This window comes from Cheilinus undulatus, linkage group 12 (genome assembly GCF_018320785.1).
Source record: "Cheilinus undulatus linkage group 12, ASM1832078v1, whole genome shotgun sequence".
In the NCBI taxonomy this organism is placed as follows: domain Eukaryota; kingdom Metazoa; phylum Chordata; class Actinopteri; order Labriformes; family Labridae; genus Cheilinus; species Cheilinus undulatus.
In genome coordinates this window covers 44969060-44995043 of record NC_054876.1, presented here as the reverse complement: position 1 = coordinate 44995043, position 25984 = coordinate 44969060, and the positions used below count along the sequence as shown (strand labels likewise).

General features: G+C 37.7%; 1 protein-coding gene across 1 annotated transcript; it reads right to left on the bottom strand.

The window, feature by feature from the left end:
• slc25a14 (solute carrier family 25 member 14) lies at positions 1 to 23000 on the bottom strand. The gene is made up of 9 exons (XM_041801617.1): positions 22868 to 23000; positions 22157 to 22261; positions 18881 to 19019; positions 17980 to 18074; positions 8107 to 8192; positions 7930 to 8025; positions 5440 to 5564; positions 4477 to 4690; positions 1 to 3469 (listed from the first exon to the last, which is right to left on the bottom strand). Exons 2-9 carry the CDS (start codon positions 22218 to 22220, stop codon positions 3428 to 3430), a joined length of 861 nt encoding a protein of 286 aa, XP_041657551.1. The 5' UTR covers positions 22221 to 22261; positions 22868 to 23000; the 3' UTR covers positions 1 to 3427.
• Positions 23001 to 25984: the final 2984 nt, after the last annotated feature.

The following is a 25984-nucleotide window of genomic DNA, read 5'->3' as shown; positions in this document are numbered from 1 at the left end:
TGAAGAATGAAATCTGACCCACATAGAGCCAAAGCTGATTTATAGTCTTAAATATGACACACAGAATACAGTACAGAAAAAGGAACAAAAACACTGTAGAAGTACAAGTGCCAGTGCTGCTGAAGGATAATTTATAAATATAAATCTATTGTAATGTGCGTCAGTCATTTAAATCCTGTAAAAAGAAAGAAGACATGGCAAGACCTTCAAATACAAGATACTATACAGCAACGGAAAACTGCTGCTGGGAAGGAAAACGTTAGAAAATCCACCTTAAATAAAAATAAAAAGCTGAAAAACTTACAAAAAAAGCCTCTTTAAAATAAAGCAGTATAATAGTCAACATTCCAAAGAAAAGTTTGGCTGTGCGGATTAAAGAGAGTGAGGTTAAAACTTCACTCATAGCCTTATTGCACATTATTCATATTGTGTATTAGATGAATTACGGTAAAGATGTTTTTATGGCTTCCCGTAAAGAATGTCAGCAAAATAAACATTTGGTCTTTGAATTATTTTTGGGGTGAATTACTTAAATTTAGAAACCTATGTCTGGATCAAAAAATCTTTCTTACCACATTTTGTGTAAAATATTCATTTGTTGTTAACATTTTATAGGATATAGATGGAGTTTTATCCCTATTTATGGAAATGTGAATCAATAAATTATCAGAATGATTACATTTTTCCCAAATCCCCCGGTCCTACAAAGGCTGTTCATTTCAGATACTCTTCAGCAAAGATTTTCAACTGTACACTAGATTTTTAGCACAAACCTAGTTTGATAGAAACACAATTTGGCACAATAGCCCCATACACACCAGCTTTACAGTTCAAACCATTGTTTCACCTTAAAATAATGAAACAAGACTTTAATTATTCCTACAGCCGTTTATGTGTCCTTTGACAAGTATGTGAAAAAATACATCCACATCTGAGTGTGAAACTGGGCTTTTCATGATGTACCGGATTGTTTTATTTGGATTAATTATGACGGTATGGCAGATTACTTTGCTTACAAACAAAATCAGTTCTTTCAAACCAGAGGTGCAAAAATAAATAATGGCTCTAACGCAAAAACAAACAAACTCACACTGGTTAGGAGTGACTGACCTGGAATAAATATTTCCCTAATGATAACCTAAAAAAAGTGAGATACCTTGTTTTGGTCGTGAATGTCTCATTTGGTTCAGATTTCTGATTGTTTCAAGTAAAACTTCAGTAGCTGGTTAAAATCAGGAAAAAAAACAGTTCGTGTTCAAACAAATAGCAGGAGAATATCTTAAATAGAAGAGCAATAAACACTGTTTCCCTCAGTGTTAAAATCAGATGGAATTTTTGAGAGATTTACCAACAAATGACCCATTTAAGGTCCATCAGCAGTATAGTGAGGGTGTTTGACCCCTTATTGACACCAGAATGCACCAAAAACCCTGATGATCACTAAGGCTGGCTGCACACTGGACAGTTTTCAACCCTTAGATAATTCTAAAACTGTTGGAGATCACATAAAGACAGTTTTTTAGCATTATAATCCTCTGAATGCACACAGTAGACCAGTGATGAAGGACCTGAGGCAAGTTCTGTGAGCCGGTTTAACGTAATGATTTTACATTTTTATAAATACAGGCCTGAAATCTTGGTATAAGGGTCTTTTAAAACTATAATGAAGCCTCCTGCCACTAGTAGCCGTTGTTACTTCAACTGATGCCCACTGCCTTCCTGCCAGACCTTTCCACCGGCTCTGTGCCAGACATAAAATTGAAAAAATGAGCAGTTAGCATCTAGTAGGAACAGCACGGTATGGTTGTATTTGAAATAGAAAATAGAAATAAAATTCTGTGTCAGCTGTTGAGGGTTATACTCATATAACTACAACTTTATCCCCAATTGATGGGAATCAGAACTGTGTTGATCCACACTGTTCCTAAGAGATGCTATCAATTCATAGTTGTTTACGTCAGATTAAACAGCACTGTGGCAGCATGGCCGTAGCACTGACTGGAGCTAGTTACTGCCAGCGGCTGACAGTGTAGCAGTTTAGACAAGAGTGTTTGACCACGATTTTCACCTTGAGCTGATGGACAGCATTAAAATTAGTCAAACCGACTCAGAGTTCTGGTATCGACTACTAATGAATCTGACTTTTATCGTTTAGTCGACTAGTCGAGCACATCCTGCAGGTAAAACATGGAAAATTTTGTTAGGGGACTCCCACATGAATGTAGGATGAACAATGAATAAACAATGGTTGTTGCGACCACTTAAGGAAAGCTAAGAAAATATGTAGGGTCATATCTTGCCCTTGGCCTTACCTGTACAAAGGTAAATTAAAACACCTAACAGTTTGGTCCAATCCAAATCAACTTTTCCTGGAAAGCTAAAAGGCACAGGTGTCGTGTGTTGACGGCAACTGGCGTTGCTGTAGTGTTTTACCTTGTTTATTGCACAGCTTGCAAGATGCATACTAGACTCCTGACTTTCTTTTTTTCAAGACACCCAAAATCTGCTATTCTGTCTGACCTGGAATCGTACACATCACACTTTTTTGTACTTAAATATTAAGATCTGGACTTATTATTTGCACAAATAATCAGTTGTGACAAGCATTGAATCAAGCCACGCAAACTGGGCCCAAAACCGTCCAGTGTGTCACCAGCTTCAGGGATCTTCTTCCTGTCTTTACAGTGATTGACCTTGGAGTGTAGGATATTATTTCCTCCTCCTCTTTGAGTGAATTCAGTCTTCTGTAATCATTGACCTGTAACACTTTGTTGTCTTTCATGCAATTCCTCAACATTCAACACATTTCATGCAGTGCCAAAAAAATAAATAAAAAATTCAGGGTTCCTACACATAATCCATTTAAAAATTCCTTTTCAGTTCCTTTTTTTAAAAACTGTACAAACAAGCCATGCATGCCTCAAGTGACATTCATCATCTACTAGAAAATAAATTCATTTCCATTGTTTCTCTGCAGATCTGTGTAGGAATCCTGAGCAAACAATCAGAAAGTCGCTATTGGCATTTAAAGAGGCCAAAGATTTAACTCACCTGATCCATTTCCATTTGGATCAAGTATAAGGAAACCTTAAAGTTTCAATCTTTGCTACAACCAAACACTTAGCTGCCTAGGGAGCGTTAAAAGGAGAATTATATAGTGATCATCAAAGCAACAGTCTTTAAAATCAACCTTAAAAAAGAACCAGTGACAACAAATAAAAACACTGCAAATAAATCAGCACAAGATTTGGATGAGCATAAGCAGATGGCAGATACTCTAGTGTATCATTGGTATGGATCTGAAGGGTGTGAATGAGATTATACTGGTGCCAAAACTCCAGGTGCTGCCGTGTTCACACCTCGCTTCGCTTTATGCTCCGCCCAACACAGTTTGACAGACCAGTGAAGTCCAAACAGTCTGCTCGCTTTAAAATGGGAGCTTCTTCAACTGCTCGAAGGTGATAAAGAACTGAGGAGAGTGTCAAGGAAAAATTCAGGAGAGATTTGGCAACAAGCTGGAGCTGCTCAGCTGACCGTCGCAAGCTCTGAAATATGAGAAACCTTCTTTAACGGCAGACCTTTTCAAGGTCACCTCTGACCTACAGGACTTGGCAGTGCTGGGGCCATACTCAGGATTTTGTTTCTGAATGGGCAGGTTTGAAGAGGATGTTAGAAGCGGTATAAAAGTCAGGGCCATGTAAAATTCAAGTGATGCATCACCCTTCTCATTTATACGTTTTCTCCTTTCAAATCTTAGAGATGCTACAAATTCACAAGGATACCTCACAGTTTGGCGTTGGGACCATTATTGTTTGCTATCTATATTAATTGCCTTGGCCAGAATAAACCAAATTGTTCTGTTCATTTTTATGCTGATGATTAGGTTATTAACTGCTGTGTACCTCTAATCTTGCAAAACCAATGTATTGGCTAGATTTCTTGCTGTCAGGCACATCTGAGAAATGACGCACCAATCAGCATCATTTGAGGAGAACGAGGCAAAAGCTACCGATGGGGTTTAGCTGTACTGCAAGTTGGTTAACAATGGTGACCAGTGTAGCCATAAGCTGGCTTGGAACTATAGTATAGTGGCAGTTTTTATAAGAAGTGGACTCCATTTCTTTTAGGTACACACAATATTATCATCATAATATCAGTCTCAGCAGATATGAGCATTTCTGCTGAAACCTGCAGATAATATATCTGCTCTAAATACAGGTTTTTATACATCTTTAGCAATCACAATCTGTCAGTCTGACTTTAAACTGCAAAACTTCAAGGTCTTGAATCCAAGTTTTCTGTATTCACCTGTTTTAATAGTTGATTTAATAGTTTTGTTGAATCTGAGAGTTGCTATTTTAGGGCATGTCTCCCTTACAAAAATGATCTCTGATATCAATAGGACAAACCTGGCTAAACAAAGATTAAACTCAAACAACTAAACCTGTTAAAACCTATTTAGGTTTAAAAGGATACAATGATGTTCCAGGGTCCCAGTCTGAGCCAGTTAGGCCAGAATCCCTTATAGAGAGCAAAGAAACCCTCATTCCTCCAAGTCTGCATCACTCCATCCAGTGTTCCCTTGTACATGGGGCTTCCTGATAAAACTCGCTGGTTCATCATTCTGGTCCGGACTACATCTACGGGGTTGGATGCAAGCGCACCCGCTAATCCACACGTGAAACTGGAACTGTTAAAAGACACAAGGTTAACAGATGAGTACACAACCAAGGAGGAGGAGTTTCTTCTATAAGTTAGTGTTCATATTAGGGCTGAACGATTTGCAAAAATAATCTAATTGCGATTTTTCCCCAAATATTGGGATTGCAATTTAATATGCGATTATTCTTAGGTTAATCTTATGTGTTTTTCGACGAATTCAAACAATGATTAATTCCATAAATAAGACCATGTGTATTGAAAACAATGAAATTATTTCTGAAGCATTTAATTCATAGTAGCATGAATCTGAATATGTGGGTGCAACAAGCTTTAAGCTATAAAGGAGGCGGCTGGGATGGGGGAGGTGAGGCTGGCTACCAGCTGATCACAGCTGGGGTATGAATTTCATGAAGTAAGGCTTGGCTTCATCAGTTTTAGATAGAATGAGCTAACTATTTTTGCTCATATTGCAAATGTGATGTCATTTGCTTTATTTAGGGGCATATTTAGGACCCTTAGGGGCATGTCACTCACACTGATTAAGAAAAACAAACATAAAATACTAAAAGGAGGATTTTTTTAAACTATTATAAAAAAAATTGACACTTAATGTTTGCATAATGTGCATAAAATAAATATTGCAACTTCTGTGATTTGAAAATTGCAGCAGGCCATATTGCGATTTAGTCTAATTTGCGATGAATTACCCAGCCCTAGTCCATATTTGGAAAAAAAAAGAGCAATGAGATGAAAACTCTTAGCAGTGATTAAACTTACATAAAATGTGTCAAAATGGTGTCTCCCATGAGGCCAGAGCGAAGAAGGTGCTTCTTAGTGATGTCATAAACAGGAAGTTCCACTCCAACAACGATGGCAGCTCGCTGTGCTGTGGGTATGACACCCTGAGGGGAAAGAGGAGGGTGGCGAAAATGAGGTAGATTAATACATTATCACAGCTACTTCACTGGGCAGAGCTGACTGGAGGTACAAATAGTTTGATTGACAAGTTACCATGAAAAAACATGTTACAAATACTGTATACTGTATAGTGAAGCCTACAAGAGCGTGTGCGCCGTCTACTATTGACAAAACATTACTGGAGTAATGAAGGCCAAAACAAGAACTTTAGCCCATGAATACTTGTAACCATCATCCCTTAACCATGATGTGGCCATAATTGTCACTTGCTTTGATTCCCCACACAGGATCAACCCTTTCATAAGCATCTACTGAGTTCAGAATGTGTACTGCAGCTGTAATAGCCTCAACTCTTCTTTGAAGGCTTTCCACAAGACTTTGGAGTGTTTCTGTTGGGATTTGTGCCGATTCATTCTGTAGAGCGTAACACTCAACGTGTGGGTCTTTTGTGATTATTTGTGGCTCTTTTATGTTTTAATTTTAAATATTATTCCCCCAGAAAACCTGAAAGGGAACCTTTTTCACAAATTTTTGCCACTTTTCCCCATTAGAGCTACCTGTTGCCATTATATACTACTTGTTTCCTATGTTATGCCCGTTATTGCCACTTCTTTTTGAAACTTTCTTTTCCAATTTTTGCCATTTTTATCCCATTTTTTTTTGCCACTTTTTGCCAATTTAAGCTACCTTTTGCCATTAAATACCACTTGTTTCCTATTTTTTTGCCCATTTTTGCCACTTCTTTTTCCACCCTTTTTCCCCATATTTGCCACTTTTCACCCATTTAAGCTACCTTATGCCATTGAATACACTGCTTTCCACATTATTATGCAAATTACATTTTTCTCTTATTTTCCTAAATATTAATGCAAATGACAGAATATTTTTCAAGTCATCAGCTGTGAGAGCATAATTCAAACTCTTTTTTTTCACTTCTCCGCTATTTTTGCTATTTTCTGACCCTTCTTCCACTTTTCTCCCCTTTCTCCCCTTTTTACACATTTTTGCTGCTTTTTGAACATTTTTGCCACCTTTAATTTATCTTTAATGCTACTTATGCCATTTTTGCCACTTTTCCCCACTTTGATTGTGGCACTTGCAAAGGTATTTTTCAACAATTTAGCTCTTTGGTTGAGCAGGGTTGAGTAACACTGCTGTAGAGCATTTATAAGGTCAGGCTCTGATGTTGGACCAGAAGGCCTGGTGCAAAATGTCTGTTCCCGGTAATCCCAAAGATGCTCAATGTGGCCGAGGTCCGAGCTCTGTGCCAACTGAGTTCTTCCACACCAAAGTCATCAACCCATGTCTTTATAGTCCTTGCTTTGTGCACAGAGGCACAGTCATGTTGGAATAGAAAAGGACCTTCCCCAAACTGTTGCCACAAAGTTGCATAGTATTGTCCAGAATGTCTCGGTATGCTGAAGCATTAAGATTGGCCTTCACTGGAGATACAGGCCTTAGCCCAAACCCTCAAAAACAACCCCATAACATTACCCCTCCTCTACCAAACTTCATAGTTGGCACAATGCTGTCAAGCAGTTAACGTTCTCCTGGCATCCACTAAATCCAGACAGAGATGCCTGATAGGTCACTCCACAGAGCACATTTCCACCACGCCACAGTCCAGTGTCACTGGCATTGGGCTTGGTGATGTGAGGCTGCTCAGCCATGGAAACTCTACAATGAAGCTCTTACTACACAGATTTAGTGTTTACAATAATGCCAGTGGAAGTTCAGAACTCTTCAGCTATGGAATCAGCAGGGCTTGGCAACTTTTACGAGTCATGCCCCTCAGCAGTCAATGACCCTGCTCTGTGAATTTACATGGTCTTCTGCTTTGTGGGTGAATTGCTGTTGTTTCTAAACACTTCTACTTTCTAATAAAATCACTTTCAGTTGACTGTGGAATATCCAGCAGGGATGAAATTTTACCAACCATCTTATTCCAAGGGTGTCATCCATCACAGAACTACGCTTAAAGTCACTAAGCTCTTCAGAACGACCCATATAGGAGCACAAATGTTTGCAAATGGACACTGGATGGCTAGGTGATGATTTTAAACACCTGTTGCAACAGGTCTGATTGAAACACCAGAATTCAATAATTAACAGGTGTAAAGAAGAATTTTTGTCCATAGAGTGCTTCTTGACATAAGACTATGAAGTAATATAACTTTGTATTGTGACAGTCTGAAGCATGATAAGGTAATAGGCCATTCAAATGAACAAGAAATACTGTCAATTAGCTCCATTGTTGAGTACAGTTTCTGCTCCTTGAATCAATACAAACAACACTGTTCCCTAGTTAATTCACACAAACATCACTGTAAATGATACTCAAAGACTCACTCTCCACAGTCCCCTGGTTCCTTCTGTCTGGTAGATGTTGATGAAGTTAGACATCATGCTTCCTTGGAGTAGACTACCCTGCGCCTGCATCCTGATCTGAGACAAAAACAGACATTTAAAGATACAGGATTCACTCAGCACAGCTCTGATGTTTAGTACTAAGAAAAAAAGAGTCACCTTGAGGACATCGGTTGGGTTAGCCAGAGAGGAGGACAGAACTCCAGACACAACACCGCAGAAAACATTGATGACCATTGTCTCATCTGCAGAGAAAGACACGACAGAACAGTTATGTAGTAAACAGGCAGAAGCAACTGGAAAAACAAACATGATGAGCAAAGACACTAAGAGGTCTAAAGACAGATTAAATGCATATATTCCAAGTTTAAGGGACAAACACTTATTCCATTTTTATCTTTTTAAATCTGTTTATTTCTGCTTTAATTTCCATGATTTTATGCTCTTGCATAATTTCTTTCAATTTCTGACTATATGTACAAAAACATACTTCCTCTTTGTATCTCTTCCTGCTAATCTTCCATGTTTACACTTATTTCTGTAGTCTTTATCCGTTTCTCTTCTTAAATCAAATTAAATTTTCTTATTTACATTATATTAATTCTCTTTCCCATCCCCATTACACCATAACACAGAACCTAAGTCACAGACAGTTTGATCTGAACTAGAAGTAGGTGTTTAATCTTGTTTAACCTACTTACTACCACATAGAGTTAACGGGTAGTTCATGCTTATCAAAACTACATTCAACAGTTCACAGAAATTGCAGTTCAGTTAAATTAAAGACTACGTCAGTGTTAGAAAGCAGTAGATCTTAATGTTAGTAACTGAGGAAGGCGTCTACATCAGAGAAAGACAAAGGAGGAGGAGGATACAGATCATCTGAGTTTAAATTAATAATTACAGTGATCCTTGTTCAATTTGACCAACAGCTTGGGTCCTCACAGGGCTTGTTATAGGGGAGGCAGAACAGAAGTTTCAATCCCACCACAACCACAGGGCAAACCCAAGCCTGCATCAAAACAAACATCAAAACACAGTGGGACGATCCAGGCAGAGGGCACGCAGAGTGGAGAGCAAAAAGACAAAACAAATAACATGTCGAGCTTTTTCAAAAGCTTGGGAGTAAATACATGCACATGTTTAAACTAATGATCTCTGTTTTCTTCTTCTCATTGACACCTTTCATCCACTTTTCACATTAGATTAACAATCATATATATTTATATGATAGACCCATAAGTACATCTGCTTCATTAGTGCTGACAAACCAGAGACTGTTTAAAACAGTCACTGCTGCAGAGCTGCTTTTAGTAGTCATGAAATCAGACCAGGAAAAGAAAACAATGATTAAAGCCCATGATGTATGGGAGCCCTTCACAGACATCTAGTAAATTTTGGTTATTTTCTCAAGATCTTTACTTATTATCTTTTCTAGGAAAGAGAAGTCTGGCTTCCCATGATAATGAGCCAATTTCCGAAATTCTCTCAAACAGCCTAAATCAACATGTTATCGTGGTAAGTGTGCAAAGTAGGGGTGTAATGGTACAGAAAAATGTTGGTTCCGTATGTACCTTGGTTTTGAAGTCACGGTTTGGTACATTTTTGGTACGGTAATTAAAGTGACTAAATGACAGAATTTTTTATTATTATTATTAATTTCATTAAATTGTATTAAAATAAATAGAGTGAAAAAATTACATTTACATTATTAATAAAGCTGCAATCTCCTTCCCAAAGGTCTTAAATGAATAAAAATATGACTAAATAAATACATCTTTGAATTACTTGGTTATTCTAATTGACATATTGACATATTTATATCTGGTCTTTAAATACTAAAATTTCCCAGCCAACTTGAACACATCATACAACCTTAAATTAGCTTGTTAAGTATGCTAATTAGCATCTATCCTGCTGATTTCAACACTGGATTACTTTTCTAACTAATGGGACCTACTACAATGTTTGGGAGAACTTTTCACAACCCATCTTGATGGACAAAGAGGTTAAATCTGTGTGAAATCTGAGGGTAACTTTACCTATGATGAGCTGCAGACATGATGGAGTCCCCTCTCCCCTCCTCTGAGGCTGACAGTTGATGGTATGCATTTAGAACTACTTTTATCCACAAAACCAGAGCACCATTGTTAAAATAAAAAGATCTTAAATCATGAGACATTCATAACTGGCTTGTGAGACTTTTAGTTGTTCCTCCTCCTTACTTGACGTTCTTGAGTGGAGCCTTTTCAAAAGCTTTGATTGGTCCGCTGGACGACGTGCTGTCAGCGACACTGCTGCTGAATAATGTCAGCACTACTGTTGTTGTCTTTGTCCACTGTTGTAGTTTACCGGGAAACAACGTGTTCCTAAACAGGACACTTTAATCTGGGAATATTCAGGCTGTTGCTGTCATTTGCTGTGGTTGTGCGGTTGCCAGGACAGTGTGACAGTGAGTTGTTCTCTAGTTTTCTGTCCATGTATGAGCTTCGTTCCACATGTATCTGTTCGGTACACATTTGTACCGAGAGGCCTGTACTGAATCGGTATGGTGCAAATACACATACCTTTACACCCCTAGTGCAAAGTGTGATTTTTTAAACACAATATGTCTTGTCCTTCACTGGCTTGAAACAAAATCATAGTCGAGTCACAGGCCTGTAAACTTTGCAAGACAGTATGAGGACAATATTAGGATGTAATGACATAGTTTTGAGGGAGATTTGACCACAACCCTTAGAACTGTCCATACTTACTTGATTAATGCTGTGGTGTCAAACTTTGAGGAACCAAATGCCATTCGAGCCATTTTACTAAAATAATCTTCGAAATCACAGAGATATCAAATTTTTCACCAGGCTTGATGCATGTTCCAAATTTGGTCCAGCCCCCCCAAAAAGAGTGATTAAAGAAACATAAGAAAAAAGAGAAATAATTAGAATAACAAGGTCAGTTTTGAGCTTAGCTATTGCTAGCTATTTTATGATAATGGTGTTATTGTTTTTAAGAAAAGTATTTGGTTAAATCCCACAATATTGTATTTTTCCTTAAATCTGCAGTGAAAAATGTTAATGTAATGTGTAATGTAAATCGTAATGTGCACGTTTTTTTAACCTGTCCGGTTCCCTTTTGGATTCACCTTGCATTACTATGACCTGGATGACTGAGAGCCATCACTGCTCTACTTCTACCTTGATCTTCTCTATTATTCATGGATCTATCTTTTGTACTCTAATTGGCCATAAAATATTGAGAGCAGCTGAAGGTAAGAGCTGAAGAGAGGAGTATAGTGTGGAGTGAGAGGAAAAAAACAAGAGAAAAGAATGAAGACAATGAAGCCTGGTGTAAGATTCACAGGGAACCAGTCAACAGGGAAATCAGTTAAGACAAACAGAAAAGGAGACAGAGATGGAGCCTGTGGGCACAAACTTCCCCAGAGTCTCAGAAACCTGCTAGTGCCTGCAAATCGCAGATTAATGTGGTAGAAACCACTTCGTTTGAGGACTGAGTGGCTCTCTTTTCTTCTCTCCACTGGGAGGGAGATGATAATGTCAAAGTGACAAAAACAAAACAGATTTTAAAGGATTTTTCTCCCTAATCCTGAGCCTATAGGAAAGGTTACAGTAAGATATCATTGACATAAAACATCCCACTGATCCAGCTGAAGAACCTTTTTAATACTCTTATTATAACTACTCTTATTATTCTCAGTTGTCTGTACAAAATAGACAAGATTCTAAAGATATAACCATTATGTGGATGGTATTATTTTGGAAATGAAAAATGCTTACAATTAATGTTCAGACCTCATCCAATATTTTCTACAGCCCATCAAAGCTTCTCCCATTGAGTACAACTTCTTTTTAAATATGTTATACTTTTCTGCATTGTCTTTAAGTTTGTGAATGGAGCCCTCTTCTGAATTCCTCTAGAGGATAAAATTTAAAGCATGCTCTAAAGCAGTGTTACTCAACACTGCTCAACCAAAGAGCCAAACTGTTGAAAATACCTTTGCAAGAGCCACAAACCTAATGGTGAAAAGTGGCAAAAACGGCTTGAAATAGCTATAACAACAAGTTAAAGGTGGCAAAAGTGGTCAAAATGCAGCAGCAAAAATGACTCACAAGGGGTGAAAATAGGGAGAAAAGTGGAAAAATGGTAAGAAAGTAGCAAAAATGTGTGAAAAGTGACAAAAAAATGAGTAACAGGTGGTTGAATGGTCCAAAGTGGAGAAAGTGTGGCAAAGAATGAGTGGAAATAAGACTAAATTGGGCAAAAAGCAGTCAAGATTGGCAAAAATTGGCAAAAAATAGGAAACAAGTGGTATGTGATGGAAAAAGGTAGCTTTAATGGGCAAGATGTGGCAAAAAATTGTGAAAAGGGCAAAAATGGGCAAAAAAGTGGCAAAAAGAAGACGCAAAAATTTGGGAAAAAAGAATACAAATGGTATTTCATGGGAAAAGGTAGCTTACTGGACGAAAAGTGGCAAAAAATTCTTAAGGGGCAAAAATGGGATAAAAGTGGAAAAAATGGGGAAAAAGTGTCAAAACGAAGTTGCAAAAATGGGCAAAATATAGGGAAAAAGGGGTATTTAATGGCAAAAATTAGCTGAAATTGGCAAAAGTGGCAAAAACGGTGGAAATGGAAAAAAGTTTCCCTTTTTAAGGTTTTCTGGGGGAATAATATTTGAAATTAAGACATAAAAGAGCCACAAATAATCAAAAAAAAGAGCCACACAAAGGTTGATGTCTTGAAAATTCTACTGAATGTAATTTGCATAGAATATTTAGGAAAATCAAAGAAAAACATCATTTGCATAATTTGGAATGTGGTATAGTTATCAAAGTGAAGCGTGTGCATCTATTGTAATAATCATACAGGACATCTGTGTTTTAAATTTCATGCTAATCGACCATATCTGTAATTTGTTAGTTTAAATTCCAGGTAAATTACTGACCATATTTTAGCATACGCAGAGGTCTACAGGTAAAACTACTCCTGTGTGAATTGACGTCTCTGTAATTTAGGGTGGTAATTATGTTTTTACGATCTATGCAGCTTTTTTGAATACAAAAAAATCAAATAATATGCTTTTATAGTGCTTTTTCCAGTTCATTTCAGCTTATGTTCAATAATGACTTTTCAATTCAAGTTATTCATTTCAGCTCAACTGTCCAAACAACCATGTGCACCGCTGCTCTCTTCATATCCACAGCACTTCTCCTCTTCCTCCTACTGCTTTTCTTTTCAAATGCCTGATCATATATCAGGATCATTTGGCCGGGGATTTCATGCATAACACAGTTTGAAATACACTATATTGCCAAAGGTATTCACTCACCCACCCAAATAACTGAAATTGCTGCTGCCATGCAGCACCTCCAAGTTTTCCTTCAGAAATGTCAGTCAATCCGAGTGTGTTACAGACTTTGCGTATCCTATGCATATTAGCAGCACCAAATACTGACATCAGGGAGTAAGTGAGGGATTATCAGAGGTCCTCAGGTCGTACTTAATTTGAGGGAATAGTGCTGGAGTCTTCAAACTTTTTTTATTGTCTAGTTTGGACTAATTCAGCAACCCAGGCATGAAAAGGATTTGAGACTAACTGCTGTGGTTTCAGGCTGCAAATAAGTATTATTTCACTACTGACTGAACAGCTGATTTAGGCCGGTGCGATATATCGGTTTTATCGATTAATTCAAATTTCTTTGTTCGGGACAAATTAAAAAATAAAAATCTAGATTTTCTGAAATTCCTCCATGCTCCTCTCACTCCCCCCCCCGGGCACCCATAGTTTACACCCTCCGCCTCCTTCACCATGGAGACGCACACACAACAGCACGGCTACCGGCGCATATCATGAGTTTCGTCCTATAAGAACTGTATATTTTTGTCAGCTGTTTGGAACTGGTTTGGGTTTAACTCTCCTTGCAGTAAAAAAAAAAAAAAAGGTCAATTTTTGGGACCAAATTACAAATTTCAGACTGAATTTCTTACATTTAATTCATAAAATAAATGAAAAACATGCTTTTATTAATTTTTTTGTCATTTGTGTTTTTTTATTAGACAAGGATAAGAATAAATCATTTAAAATCATAAATCAAACATTTTAAAGAAATCGGGGATTCGATTTTTAGGCCATATCGCCCAGGCCTAAACTGATTATTTTCTCAATTTTCTTATTCTTATCGTTCTTTAGTGTCCATTGTTTAACCCTGTAATGTTGTACTGGAGCTGTTTACAGGATGTGATATCTCACAACACAAAGAGGAGGGTAAACCACATCGAAGCACTCAGAGTTACAGTACGACTGTAGCCCAACTCTCCCTCTCTTTCTCCCCTGTCTCTCCCCATCCCTCTCTTTCTTCTCCCCTCTTCTCCAGGAAGCTCTTTGCCTCTTATTTAGCTTTCAAATTAGTGCTGGCAGGTTAACTCGCTCACTCTGCTGCCAGCCAGGTCAACACAGGTAGTCACGACAAATCCAACCTTTTTTTGTCTGGCAGGTGTGTTGGAGTATGCCTTCAAAGGCTCACGCAGCATTGTTGCTGTGCAAGGAGATCTATTCAAGGAAGCATGTCAGTACAGACTGAAGCTACCTCTCCTGTTTCAGCAAGGTCAACTATTGTTCACTTCAGGAGTCTGTGCTTTATTCCAGCATCATTTTAGAAACAACATTCAGTGTGGAACAGAGGCTGGACTGATTAAAAAAAATGCAAAACTTCAACTTTTAAATTTTCTGTTGTTTTAGGTGCCATTGAATACAAATGATAGAGTTAATCCCTCCTTTGCATCCATGTCTTTAGTTTTGACTGAAGCAAACCAAAACAGAACACCATACTTGAATGTAAATTTTTACAGCAAAAACAAAAAGAGAAAGCACACAAAGCACACAAGAGCTTTGAGCTGTTCAGAGCACAAACATTTTAAGTCCAAACAGAAGGAGGATGAATGAGAGACTGCAGAGTAAGCAGGATCAGAAAGAAACAAAGATATGACAGTATGTTTACATGGAAAAACAGGTCACTTCCTCTCATTCATTCTCTCAGGAGTGAAAACGTGGAGAGAGCCTGGATTATTAAAATGTTAGGAGAAATGATTGCTTAGCCTCTTGGTCATCATTACATGTTAAAGTTTAAAGAAACAAGCAAAGGCATTTTTAACTATTAAACATGATTATCATATTGCTTAAAGTGCATCCTAAAGTGTGCTAGTTTTTGGCTTTAAAACCACTTCAAGCTTTAAAGATTTTTTAATAACAATTCATGATGTTGTCACAAGATATCAGTATCGGCGATCAGCGGTATCACTGTGAAAAATTTCTGGTGATATTTACAACCAAGCTACATGCACGAATGAGATGGTGGAGTTTTAAGCAGAACTGACAGATACACGTCAGCTGAAGTATTTTGTTTTGATTCCTTAAACTTTGTAGTGATTTCTAAGGACTGAAGTTTAAGTTCTCAATTACATTTATAATTGAGATCAGCTAAAATATATGTGGAGCTATCAGCCTGTTGGATGTCTGCAAAAATCCAATATTGTGGATTCCTAGTTGTAAAGTTTTGTGCCTCAGCATTTAATTCAATAAAATCTAGTGCTGGGGTTTCAAACTCAATCACAGCAGGGGCCTGATTCTGAATTTAGGTCTAACCTGAGGGCCTAACAGGGTCAATAGTCAACCATAAACTGTCAATCTCATTTTTACCAGTGATAAATTATGGGCAAAAAAACCCTTTTGAGATTAAAAAAGTCAAATTGATAAGTTTAAGAGCTCAAACTCTGAAATAAAAAAGTATGTCTTCAAAAGGTCAAAATACATTATTAAAAGTCAACAAAATTTTTTAAAAAAAAGCAAATATATGAGATTGAAAGTCAAACTCACGAGTTTAAAATGTCAAAACATCAGTTCAAATTATACATTTTGAGTTTAAAAGGTAAAAACATGAGATTAAAAGTCAAGTAAGGAGTTGGAGGGTCAAAATATGAAATGAAATTTGAACTATTTAGTGAAAAAGGTCAATATATGATTTAAAATTTAACATTTTAAATCCAAAAAGGTTGAAATATATGATAAAAGTAAAAAAATATGAATCGATAAGGTTAAGATATGAAATAAAAAGTCAAAATCATAGGTTTAAGTCGTAATTCTGAGACGCAAAATTGAAAGCATGAAATGAAAACACAAATAATTTTTTCCCCACATTCCTGACTTTTTATCTGAAAATTTTAACCCTTACCTTTTCAGTTTTTTTCGACTTGACAAGAATATTTTAAATCATCAGGGTTAAATTTACATTTTTATTGTGGAGGGAATCTGCAGAGCTCATACCGGTGGGCCAGTTATAATAAAAATAAGATATGATCATGCAGGCCCAGTATAACTGTACTACGGGTCGGATTTGAGCCCCGGGCCTTGAGTTTGACACCCCTGATCTAGTGTATAACCCTAATTTTCAATGCCAACTTTGACATCTAAAAAGTTGGCTGCAGCTTATACAGCAGGACAACTTTATATCACTAGTAGAAAGTGCTAAATTGCCATGCAGGAGGAAGGTAAATCCTTTTTTTCCCCTTGGCAAATAAAAATATAAAGACTGCTGCTTACAAACTGGATTTTATGGTAGCTACTGCATCCATTATAGTAGTAACATCAGGCCTGCTCCCTCCCTAATCAGTATAATTGTGCTATATTTTACAGGACACTTACTTGCAACAAATCAAAAGCTTCATATTGCTGTCATTGCCATGGCTGTGTTTGTTGTGCTTCCTCCCTCAGTCAGCTTGCTTCCTGAATGGCTATCATTCAGTTTACATTAGCACACCTGCTCATGCCTCCTCGGTGTCAACAGGCAACGTCAGTATTTAGGGAGTAAATGAACCTTCAGACCACTTTAAAAACCTAGATATGTGGGGTTTTTAGTACAACTGTTAATCAGTTAGGGTCCAAACTTCAACATCTCAGCAACAAGTAGTTATATTCTACATTTTCTTTTGTTTAAAGCCAAACAAAACAGCCCAAAACACAACTGTTCTCATCATAATATCTCTATGAATAATGTTGAAGTTTTTTTTATCATGACTTTAGATAGTGAGTGAACCTAATTTTAACCATTGTTCTACATGACGATATATCATTTTACCCCCTTTAAATGATCTTTTTGTTGAATGCACCTCTCTCTCATGTACCTCATGATAAGCCTACCCTGAATGTTTATAACACTGTGGCTAATATTCAAATCTAAAAAGCAGCATAGACTGAATGATGTGGCTGATTAGGGACAGTATGATGGAGCAACAGCCCTGCCCATGAAGTCCTAAAGGTTTTTTGGAAATTCCAGACTAGGCACACCTCAGCTGAAACTCTGGGGTTCTGTTACTCTTTAACAGTGAGATTACTTTTAACTACTTTGCTTAAGAAGAAGTCTCACCCTGAAATCTCATAAGAAAATAGATAAAGATAATGTTATCAGACAATTACAATTAAAAACCTCCCCTGACAAAGCCAAAAAAATATGTACTGTATCTGGTGCATTTGCCCAAAAATGGGTTAATAAACAGCAACTGCGACCTCTTTTAGAGGCTCCCAGCTGCTTTAGTAAATTAGAAAAAGGACTAAGGTTTAATAATACAAGAATGAACAATGAGCCAAATTCCTGAAGCTGCTATTGTACATTCTTTGCTGCTGCAGCTCTTACTAGTTTGAGATTTTGTTCTACTCTAAGTTTGCTGTGTAAAGTTTTTCTCACTATGGTTTTAAAGGAATCACAGGGGCTTTGAGAAGTTTGCAGCTAATTGCATCAGCCTTCCACGAGACAGCAATTTAAATATGAATGTAAATTTACCATCCGCCGCAGGAAATTATCATTCAAATCACCTCCCATAATTTACTCCCAGACTGATATCTGTAGTTTAAAATCACCTTCAAGGTTTCAGAAGACTGTATTTGGTCTTAAAGTATTGCTGTTTGTTCTGTGGGCAGCTTTTAAGAGCTTTTAAAGAAGAGAAGAAAGGATGAGGGTTAACACTCACCTTCTGGACGACTGACAAACAGCCTCTTCAGAGAGTTGTAGGTTCCTATCTTGATTGTCCCATATGAAGCTTGTCTTAGTAGAGCAGGAGAGATCCTGAAAAGGAGAAATGAAACATGTCAGATACACTAAATCGGCATTCCTCTTCATGTGGTGTTAGTCTAGTTAAAGATAAATATCGACGCTGGTTCAGTGTCTGAAATCCAGACACAGTCTCTAACAAATAGCAAAGATGAAAAACTGTTGAGATGTTTTCTCTCCCACCGGGCTTCTTTCAAATCTGAGGATGAATCCAGTAATATCACAGTTCAACCACCCACATTTAACAGCTCTGTGTGCAAATCTTTCTACTGCATATTGTATGAAGCACATGCTGATCCATTCTGCATGGAGCATATTGAAAGTGTGTGGCAAGATGAAGTAACTTGATTTAAGGTGAAAAGACAGTGATTTCAACTTTTTGGGGGGGTCGTCTCAGGCTGTAATTTCTGGAGGTACAGTGTCAAGGCTTACTCTAAGTTTTTCAGTGAGTCTGTTCAAGGCATTTTAGCCATGAAAAAGAATAACCATCAACCTACCACAAGTCAGATTGCACTTCATATCTACCAACAATTTCACCACAGTTAAACAGTGTACTAGATACTTACTTGCATACTGAAATCATTTTATTTTCAAATGTTTTACCCTTGCAGAAAACAACAGCATAGCTTGATCAGCGGTACATTAAACAGCAAAGGTGACATCCTCATCAAACATCTGGTGAATTTCCTGCAGGAAACACTATTCAACTTTTTCTGTTGTTTCCAAGTCAGCTTGTTCTTGGTCTAATCTTGAACTTTGGGTACTAGTGTATATAGAAAGGATTTGGTTAAATACAAAATTTAAATAAACAAATTTCTTACCCAGAGTACAATGCCCGGATACCCTCTTCCTTGCCGATTCTGAAGAGGGCGTGAAACATCCCTCTGTACCGCACCTCTGTGTACTGAGACTGACCCTGAACCTGCAGCCTGGTCTTAGTCAGGTCAATGGGAAACGTCCCTTAGGATTAAAAATAGAGAGGCAGAAAACAGAGAGAATGGAAATTAGGATGAACTTGACAAGAACAAGGTAATTTTCTTTAAAGAAAAGCTAAGATCACAAATTTTCCTTCCTACAATCATAAAAAATGACATAAAATGAAATGTAGCTCACATTAGAACATGAAACTTCTACTGTATTGTAATGTTGTACTCTTAAGATGCAAGATATGCCGATATAAAGCCCAAAATTCATTTAGGCTACTGATATTAGTACAGATAAATACAGTTTAGACCTAAAACTTCAAAAGGACTACAGCAGCAAACACCAGCATGAATGGCGCTCATTTGCTCGACTATCTGCTGCAGCAACACTCCTATAAAATCTGGCAGTTTGCAGTTTGCTCTTGTTTTATATCTGAATGTGGAGATGAGCCATCAGCATCTTTCCTCTCTGATGAGAGTCATTCTCATCCTGACCAGGGACAGATCAGGTGAGGACAGGGACACTTTGTGTAGTGCCATTAGTGGAAAGCTGTAATGTAGGGTGTTTTTCAAGGATATTCACTCACATACATATCATTGGGTTACTGGGTGGTTTTAGAGATGTAACAGACATTATATGTAGGGCTGTAGTCAACCAAAGAAAAACATGGTCGACCAAAATCGCACCCAGGCACCAATTAATTGATTGGTCGTTCAGGTAAAAAAAAAAAAATTCATTCATTAAAAAAATTCAACTCGTTGAGGACTAATTCAATCCATCCAGGCTCCTCACTGCACCTGCTTGGTACTCTAAATGATCCTAAAATGAATGTAACAATTCTTTAGAAGCATTAATACATCTTTTCGGCTCATCACATCTTACTATATAATTAATTGAGAGATGATCAGTGCGCACCTGCCTTTGATCTCCGTGATCCCAGTGCGGTAACTCTTCAAACTCATACAGCCTACAAAATAATCTCAGATCATCGTTTTTCATTCATTTATAATGGTAACTAATAACAGGATCACTTGATCCAGCCCGCGCTGTGTTATTTATGAACATAAAGCAGACAGCATGCAGTGTTTATTGGAGGTGAGAGGAAAAAAGTTTGCTCGTCGAGACTTAAGACCAGCAGACATCGCCTTTTATCACCTCTCCGTTCTGTGTGTCTGTAAGAGAAGCTAACGCTAACGTGAACATTTTAAAGGGGATTATATAAAGAGATGATACTATGCAGCCTATTTTCCGACAGGTGAATTAAACTGACCGTGGGGGGGGGGGCAATTCACCGACCAGGGTGATCTTGGTTGGACTAAAGCTTTTCGACCAATTAATCGACCAATCGAATTAAAGCTGTCAGCCCTAATTATATGTATTGTGCTACAAGTTTTTGTCTTGTGCTGCAAGACTATCAACCTCTGTAGCACCAGTGCTATGGGCAAAAATAGTAGGGCTGAACGATGTGCAAAAATAATCTAATTGCAATTTTTTCCCAGATACTGCAATTGCAATTTAATATGCGATTATTCTTGGGTTAATCTTATGTTTTCTTTCGACAAATTCAAGCAATAAATTATTCCATAAATAAAACCATGTGTATTGAAAACAATGAAATTATTTTTGAAGCAATTAATCCGCATGAATCTGAATACGGGGGTGCAAAAAGCTTTAAGCTATAAAGGAGACGGCTGGGGTGGAGGAGGTGAAGCTGGCTATCAGCTGATTGCAGCTGGGTTATGACTTTCATGAAGTAACGCTAGGCCTACATCAGTTTTAGAAAGAATGAGCTAAATATATTTGCCCGTATTGAAAATGTAATTTGCTTTGTTTCAGGGCATTATGATTCTTATGTCACTCATTTTGATGAAGAAAAACATACATAAAACACAAAAAGGAGGGTTTTTGTATACCATAAAAAAAAATGACACCTGAATTTTTGCATAATGTACATAAAATCTCTGCCGCTGCTAAAAATTGATTTATTAAACTGGTATTTTGACACATTTCAAGTTAAAGAAATATTGCAACTTCTTCGATTTGAAAATTGCAGCAGGCCATGTTACAGTTTAATCTAATTTGCGATTAATTGCCTAGCCCTAATAGTTAACTTATAGCCCTGATCTAAAAAAAGCACTTCACCTTTATTTCATGTTTTCTAAAATGAGATCTTTTTATATGAGCTAAGCTCTTTTCTTGCAACCTTTTTTACATTTAAATAGCCTTAAAAGCTTTTCATAATGGCTACAAAAAATATTTTGATATTTTATTAGTGTGGCTTTATCACAGTTGCATTATTACCTTTGGTTCATAAAAATGTTGTTTTTCATGTTTATTTTGTACTGGACTGAAATGACATTTCGAACCTTCACTCAAGGAAATCTTGTTAGACATAAAGAATTTTAATTGATGACCCCTGCATGAAACTACCTCTGACAGTGTGTTAACTAGCCAGTAAAATGAATAATGATGAACATGCTTCAATAATGTACCTTGATTGTAATTAATTGATATATATAAGTTGATATGTTGGTAAATATCTCTTCAACCTTTTCTGCATAGAATCAGTCCCTACAAAATCTATAAAATCAAGAATTTTAACCCTTTGTTACAAACCAGCGGCTACCTCTCAAGGCAACACAATGATTTGAAATTCATGCACAGATGCAGATGTAAAATCTCTTAGTAATCAGGATTACAAAATGTGATCTGGATATCATTGAAAATGAAGTGATTTTTGCCATAATAACGCAGCTCTATTGTCTTATTAAATATCCAGTTTGAAAGTACATTAGTATATATTTTTTTAATTCTATGTACAGCCCAGCCTTAGCCTATTCTTACAAAAATGTAATGATGCATGACTTGTAAAATCTGTTAAATAACTTTTATGACATAAATACTAAAGCTATCACATGTGATTATTCTTTGTGACTGTGTTAAGATGTGCTCCAAGTGCTTTGACATATGTTCAGATGGATGCATCTTCCTTGTCTTGAAGCTGGTGCTACTACCATTTTGCATTACAGTAAAGACCCTCCTTATGACAGTGAATTAATCATATTTAGCTGACTATTTGCATGGAACGCGCTTTGCATGGAGCATTACATGCAATGAGCCCTATATTACGTGAAGGTTGTTGTCTGCATGTTGTGGTGCATCGCGTATCCTACCGAATTCTGCGACAATCGAGGCCATCCCGCCGTAGATGAACGGCTTCCAGTTCAAGTTGGTCATCTCCGTGGCGGAGGCGGCTGCTTCCACCTGCTGCAGCCCCGCTAGAAACAACAGAAGGCCGCCCAGACAGAGGTCAATACAGTGGTGCAACCTCAAACAATCCAACATGTCGATAAACATTGAGATGCAACGATGCTACAGTTCAAGGAGCCTCCTCAGCATCAGCATCCCAGCGTACTGCGCCGGAAAGAGACGCCTGCGGTGGCGAACAGCGCGCACAGAGCCGTCATATTTGTTGAGGGGGTGTTATTGGCCGAGAGTTCTGTCAGTCAACATTCTGAGAGTTTCTATTGGTTCGAGTAAGGGGGCGGGAACGCTTTGAGTGACAGCTAGATGACAGCAACAGTGTCACGAGAATAAATGAACTTGTTTTACAGATTAAACAGTTTTGGGATAATAGACATAATTCCATTTAAATAGAACATAAGATCAACATTTCATCAGTGTATATAAATGGCGCATTTGGCTTTAAGTTGTGTGTTTTTATCTCAGAGAGGGCCGTCCTAACTGTACCGGACCGTTAGCAGATGGCTCGTGCGTGGCTAACGGCTAGTCCGCTAACACTTCTAGAAGATACTAGCAAGCTTGTTAGCGAGGTTACCTGTTAGCAACAGGTTACCGTTAGATTCTACCGAAATGTCACGTACCTGTGGTGTCACTTAAATCCGCGGCTTGCTATTTCACTTGTTTTCCCATGGCATTCGTGTGGCTTGACTTTGATAAAGTGCAAGCAGAAAACTTCTCGGCTGCAGTTAGCTCCCCATGTCAGTGTATGGCAAATTCACCAGAAACAAAATTCTTCTTCTACTACTGGGATAACGGCAGCTTTCGCGGTTAGTGTCGCAATACCGCCACCTTCTGTCGGCTCCTAATGGTACACTCGAGACATGTATCATGATTCTGGGTTGATTATAGTACTAGTATATGACAGGGGTCATCAAGTACATCTGCACAAGGGCCAGATTTAAGTCTCAACAGAAACTCTGGGGGCCAGACCTTCAAATACACCAAAGTTAAAGAAATGTTTTATATTATTTTAGGCATTACCAGTGAGATCTATCCCTATTATCTATAACGCAGCAGGCCACAAGGAGACAGGCCTGACAACAGAATAGGCCGGACCCCTGAAAACCACAGAGAACAGGCCCGCCCCAGTTGTCAATTAGCGCCAATATCAAACAATTTAACCCTTTTTTTTGATACTTTTTGCCCCGTTTTGCCTCTTGAACACAATTTTGGAAAGATTTTAACCCAATTTAAAACCACTTTTCCTGTATGGTTTACCCCTTTGTGATGCTCTTTTATCCAAGTATTGCCACTTTTCTTTTTTTTTTTTTTGCCACTTTTTAACCCCTTTTCAGTACTTTTTTAAAACATTTTTTGCAACTTTTAAACCACTTTTTACCACTTTTAACCCATTTTTGATACTCTTTGCCTCTTTAACACAAGTTTTTAAAGGTTTTTATCCCAATTTAAAGCACTTTTCCTGCATGTTTTACTCCCTTTGTGACACTCTTTTATCCAAGTATTGCCGCTTTTCTTTTTTGCCACTTTCTGACCATAACAGTGTCAAAAAATGGGCGAGAAGTGACAAAAAGGAGTGGCAAAAATGGACTAAAATCGGCAAACACTGGGGATAAAATAGCAAGAAACAGAGGACATAAAAAAGAGCAAGTGATAATAACAAGACTGAGGGTTGGACATAATAACTTGAACTTCATGGATGCCAACTGCCGTTAAACACCAGAGAAGAAGAAGAAGAGTGACGTCACAGCCAGTTCGGCTGTGCTTCACGTGGAGAGCGGTAGGGGGCGGTGTGTATTTAAACCGGCGCCAACACATGGAAATCTGTTTGAGGTGGCCATGGCGGATCCAGCTGTGAAAGAGTGCTGAATGAGCAGCTAAGAACTTGTTCACAAACAACAAACGCGGCTAAGCTGTCTTTCACCGGCTTGTGGGCACATGAGGAGCCGCTTTGATGAAGAGCAGCATGGATTTTGGGAGCCTTTGGCTGGAGAGCGACCCGAAGTTGGGCAGTTTCTGTTGGACAGGTGCGTCTGAATGCTTCCGGTTAGCTTGTGCTAGCTCGCTATGCTATAGGCTTTTCAGTTGAAAACATATCATGTTCTCATTTAACTTCCAGTGTAGGAATAAAGCATCTATGTTTTCGCTGAGTCTGTTGTCCACTAGCACTGAAACATCTACGTTGGCATTCCTGATAGCTTGATAATTAAACTGGGGCCTACTATGATTTAAGTCGGCCTGCGTTCAGGCCAGGGAGCATCCTTCACTAAAGTTATTTGTAAGACTATCTTCATTGAAGGTAATCATTATTGTTGCTTCTGCAGGATGGACATCATTGTGGCATGTCAAGGACATAGTGGACCACTGCTGTCATGTTGCAGAGAAGTGATGACTAATCTGCATGTCATGGTAAGAACAGGATAAATACCAATTTTCTACAAACTAATTTGTGCAGATTTTTTAGTGTATATTTTTCTGTGATTAGGGCAGATTTTTAGCATGCAAAAACAAAAGGAATTTCTATATTTTAGGGCCTTTGGACGTCCTCCATGTTGCTGACGAGCCTGGTTGTGTTCCAGCCAGTCAGACAAGGACCTGGACTGAGAGAGGGAGCAGGACTTGCTACACCCTCACTATGCACTATGCCCCCGAGTACCTGAACCTCAGGTAAATATTGTTTATTTTAGTGGTTGTTGTTTGCAGATGGTATTGATGCAGGAGTCTAGTCTTTTTAACTGGTACATTTTTATTTACAGCGTGTACAGTTAGAGTTTATTGTCGCTATTATTTTGGTATGCTTAACCCCTCAGGCATCACTTTAATTTACTATCCTTTAAAACCATTAAGGACATAAATGTCCACTTCCAACAAACTGCTACAAAAACTTAACAGATTTATAGTTTTTCTGCCTTTTTTTGTATAAATCTCTTAAAAAACTTGAGCTGTGCTCAAAACTACCAAACATTCAATCATTTTGAGGATTTTAACTCTTTAAATGCCAGTTTTATTACTTAAAGATCAAAAAATGTAATTTGAATGGGACTCAATGGGACGTTTTTGTCCACGAGTGACTTGAAAGGATGGTTAATTTTAAATCGGATGCTGCGCAAAGAATTAATATGCATCAAAGTCAATATTTTGGCTAATGTTTGACATACCCAGGACTGATGAACCCCAAACATTAGTTAACTGGAAAATAATTACTGTTTTATGTGGGGTTTTTTTTAGAACAAATATGACCATCCTGTAATCAAACTGGCATTTAAAGGGTTAAAATCCTGAAAATTACTCAATAATTGATTGTTTTGATCAGAGCTGAAATTGATCAAAAGATTTGACCAAAATTTAAAGGGTTAAAATCCTCCAAATGATTGAATGTTTGGTAGTTTTGAGCACAGCTGAAGTTGTTTAAGAGATTTATGCAAAAAATATATATATATCAATATGTTAAGTTTTTATCAAAAATTTTTGGTTAGGACATTTTTGTCCTTAATGGCTTTAAAGGGTGGTAAATTTGTTTCACAGTGTTCCCCTGACCTATTAGAGCAATTGAAATTTGAATTTCAAAATTTGCCTCGAAAGAAACTTGGTGCAAACAACTAGACCACATGCACTAACACAGCCATATATATATATATATATATATATATATATATATATATATATATATATATATTTTAATGGAGGGCTGTTGAATTTCTGGTTAACAGCACTGTACCCTCTTACTGCTTCTGCAGGAT

Coding starts and splice junctions, on each gene's coding strand:
- slc25a14 (XM_041801617.1), bottom strand. CDS start 22,220: ATGACCAACTTGAACTGGAAGCCGTTCATCTACGGCGGGATGGCCTCG. Junction 8,193..17,979: donor GTTTGTCAGTCGTCCAGAAG/GTGAGTGTTAAC, acceptor CTTTCTCTGCAG/ATGAGACAATGGTCATCAAT. Junction 5,565..7,929: donor GAACCAGGGGACTGTGGAGA/GTGAGTCTTTGA, acceptor CTTTCCCCTCAG/GGTGTCATACCCACAGCACA.